The sequence below is a fragment of the Mastomys coucha genome, unplaced genomic scaffold, assembly GCF_008632895.1.
Source record: "Mastomys coucha isolate ucsf_1 unplaced genomic scaffold, UCSF_Mcou_1 pScaffold22, whole genome shotgun sequence".
Lineage (NCBI taxonomy): Eukaryota > Metazoa > Chordata > Mammalia > Rodentia > Muridae > Mastomys > Mastomys coucha.
In genome coordinates this window covers 185,684,120-185,687,164 of record NW_022196905.1, presented here as the reverse complement: position 1 = coordinate 185,687,164, position 3,045 = coordinate 185,684,120, and the positions used below count along the sequence as shown (strand labels likewise).

Below are 3,045 nucleotides of genomic sequence, written 5' to 3'. Positions count from 1 at the left end.
GACCTTTCTGTAGATCCACTCAACAAGCCTTGCTCATGACCTTTCTGTAGATCCACTCAACAAGCCTTATGACCTTTCTCTTCATTCCAAAATATTGATCCTCTGATTCCCAAATAATGTGTGGTTTTTTTGCATTAAAAATGGATGAGCTAATCCTTTAAGCAAATTACTCATAATAGAGATTATTTTCATAACTCTGCATCAAGGACTGTGGCCCTATGGTGTTATCAAGTCCACTGAAGCCCATCTGGTCCTCAGTACTCAGAGTGTTCCTGTTTAGTATATTCTCCCTCAGTATCAGTATCAAATAGCCAAGGTGCCAGCATCTCTCTTTAAGGACAGTTCTTAATATTTATTTAAATGCCACCTTATAATATAATAAATCTAACTTTTCCTCAAATTATGCTGCTAAATCCTCATGTAAAATACATAGATTCATAAAGAAAGAAAAGTAGATTACAGTACAGATACCAACACTTGTTAATAGAATTTCACATAGTGATAAACATATATACTTATTAAGGTACTCAGTAGCAAATTGTTTTAAAATCTACCATAATGTTGAAGTAGTTATAGGCATAAACAACCTTTTTCTTTCTGTCATAACTACAATTCAACGTATCTGTGATCCTTACACAACAGTGCTGCTAACAATATCACATTTCTGTATTTGTTATTTGAATTAAAACTAAAAGGGGTGTTCAGCTTTACTTGGAAGGTAGAGAATATAGAGTGAGTTTTTTGCTTCTTCTTCCACTGAGTTTGTGCATGAATCAATTGTTTCTGTGGCTCTGAATTCAAGACCCCTGTGTGTTGAGACTTAAGCTATTTCTCTAGAAATAAGAATGCTTTCTTTCTAGATTGAGTGCCAGATAAACACTATTAGACATGTTTGAGTGATTTTTTTTAAAAGAGGGATGATTGGCTGTGTCTTCTTAATATTTCCTGAACCAGTCAGTACTGTATTCAATTAATTCTCATTTTCCACTATGTTGACTTGGCTACATATATGTGGACACACATATACACATGTACATACATACATACATACATCTGCGAAATATTGACATGGGTAGAAATTAAGTTATTTGTAAATGTATCATTTGTTGTGGGACAAAGTACTTCTCTGCTGTCAGATGTTTGGGATGTATTTTCATAAATTGTGTATTTTGATTATAATTTGAATTTGAAAAACAATTTGAATTTGAAAGGCAAGAACATCCATTGTTTTAAAGGTTCAAATGTATGAGACAACATTTTTTTCTGAGAGGGGCATCATTGATATAGGAGGATGCCTGAGACATCCATGTCTGTAGTAGCTTGAGCGGTAGGCAGCTGAGATACTTCACTAGAAGGAAGGCGATACAGATCACTACTTCCTCATCTCCGTCTCCCCCTTCTTCATCTCACCGTCTCTCCTTTCCCTCCACCTCTTGCTTCCTTTCTCTTCCCCCTTCCCTCTTACTTCCCTATTTATTGTATTTCCCCTCTTTAAAGGTACTTCTTGATTGCTTCATAGGTGAAACCCAAAATATTCTACAAAAGGCAACTATTCCTTTGGTACCAAATGAAGAATGCCAGAAAAAATACAGAGATTATGTTATAACCAAGCAGATGATCTGTGCTGGCTACAAAGAAGGTGGAACAGACGCTTGTAAGGTAATGTCTGAGACTATGGGGGAAAAGTACGCAATAGTTCACTGGAGATAGTTCATTCAAAAGCAAATCTCCAAAGTTACATTTCGTTACTTTCGGTTCTAAAGTTCCAGAGTTAAGCTATTTGAAGACTCCATAAGTAGCCTTTAACAAATTAAACCCATATAATGCATATCATATATTACTTATAATAGTTATGCTAGAATATGTATTGACTGTGATAGGTATGTCACAGTGAGGACAGGGACATGCCCTACTTAGGGACAATTTTACATGCCATGATCATGCTTATATACAAGCAATGTCGATTTGAACTTGGGATACAGATGCTAAAATTGTTGGATTTATCTGAGAACAGGAGAGGGAATAAATTGGCCTTGTAACCATCCACTTATTTTTTCATGGCTAATGAGGTGCAGGGAAATTGAGAAGTTGCATGTATGGTGTGTAAATGTGACTGCAAAATGTTAAAGACATCTGTTTATGAACAAGGGGCTCCTTATTTGAATCATCACCATTAGAGCTCTCTACCATTGTATTTCTCTACCCTCTGTGATTCAGGGAGATTCCGGTGGCCCCTTAGTCTGTAAACACAGTGGAAGGTGGCAGTTGGTGGGTATCACCAGCTGGGGCGAAGGCTGTGCCCGCAGGGAGCAACCAGGAGTCTACACCAAAGTTGCTGAGTACATGGACTGGATATTGGAGAAGACACAGAGCAGCGACGAGACTTCTCCAGCATGAGGAGGTTGGGTACTGAGAAGAGCCCAGCTTTACCACCTGCCCTCAAGTCAAACTAGAGTTCCAGAAGTCTCGTCTGCAAAATGTTGATAATGGTGTCTACCTCACATCCTTATCATAGGATTAAAAATCCAAATGTAGATGCAGTTGCTGAAGACAGCACCTTGCTCAAGTGTGTTTCCTGTCTTGAGTAACAGGAGCTCCAATGGGAATTATCCAACAATCACCAAGCTTGTTAGAAAATAAAATGGTCAAAGGGTTTTTATTAGGTAGTAAAATGTCTAGACGTGAAGCAGTTGAAAACATGATTCAGAGCACAGTCCTTGGGACCATTCTCATGGAACGGTTGACTCCGGACCTCAGCAGACCTCAGAGCTCCTTATCTTCTGACCACTTCTGACATTTGTATATTAGAACCTGATGCTATACTTTCATGTGGAGCAAAGAACTGAGAAACCTGGTTCTATCCTTTGCGAGGCAGAGATCTTTGTAACATTTCATTTACAATAAAAAAGATGCTCTACCTGAACCTGACGGGACATCTAAACTACCTTTCTGGCCATTGCTGCTGAGTCTTGCATGGTCATGAGGAAGGGACTGCATGACAGGGTTTCCCATCCCTGGAGCAGAGCCAGCTGGGCGTGAGAGTTG

The 3,045-nt window shown here is 38.8% G+C and overlaps 1 protein-coding gene across 1 annotated transcript in view; it reads left to right on the top strand.

Annotated features, from left to right (window-relative positions):
* Klkb1 (kallikrein B1) overlaps positions 1–2,839 on the top strand; it is a 29,669-nt gene extending 26,830 nt beyond the window's left edge. Inside the window, exons 13-14 of the mRNA XM_031342857.1 lie at positions 1,520–1,659; positions 2,218–2,839. Of these exons, the coding sequence (XP_031198717.1) occupies positions 1,520–1,659; positions 2,218–2,397 (320 nt within the window). The 3' untranslated portion in view covers positions 2,398–2,839. The remainder of the gene's footprint in view (positions 1–1,519; positions 1,660–2,217) is intronic.
* The last annotated feature ends 206 nt before the right edge of the window (positions 2,840–3,045 follow it).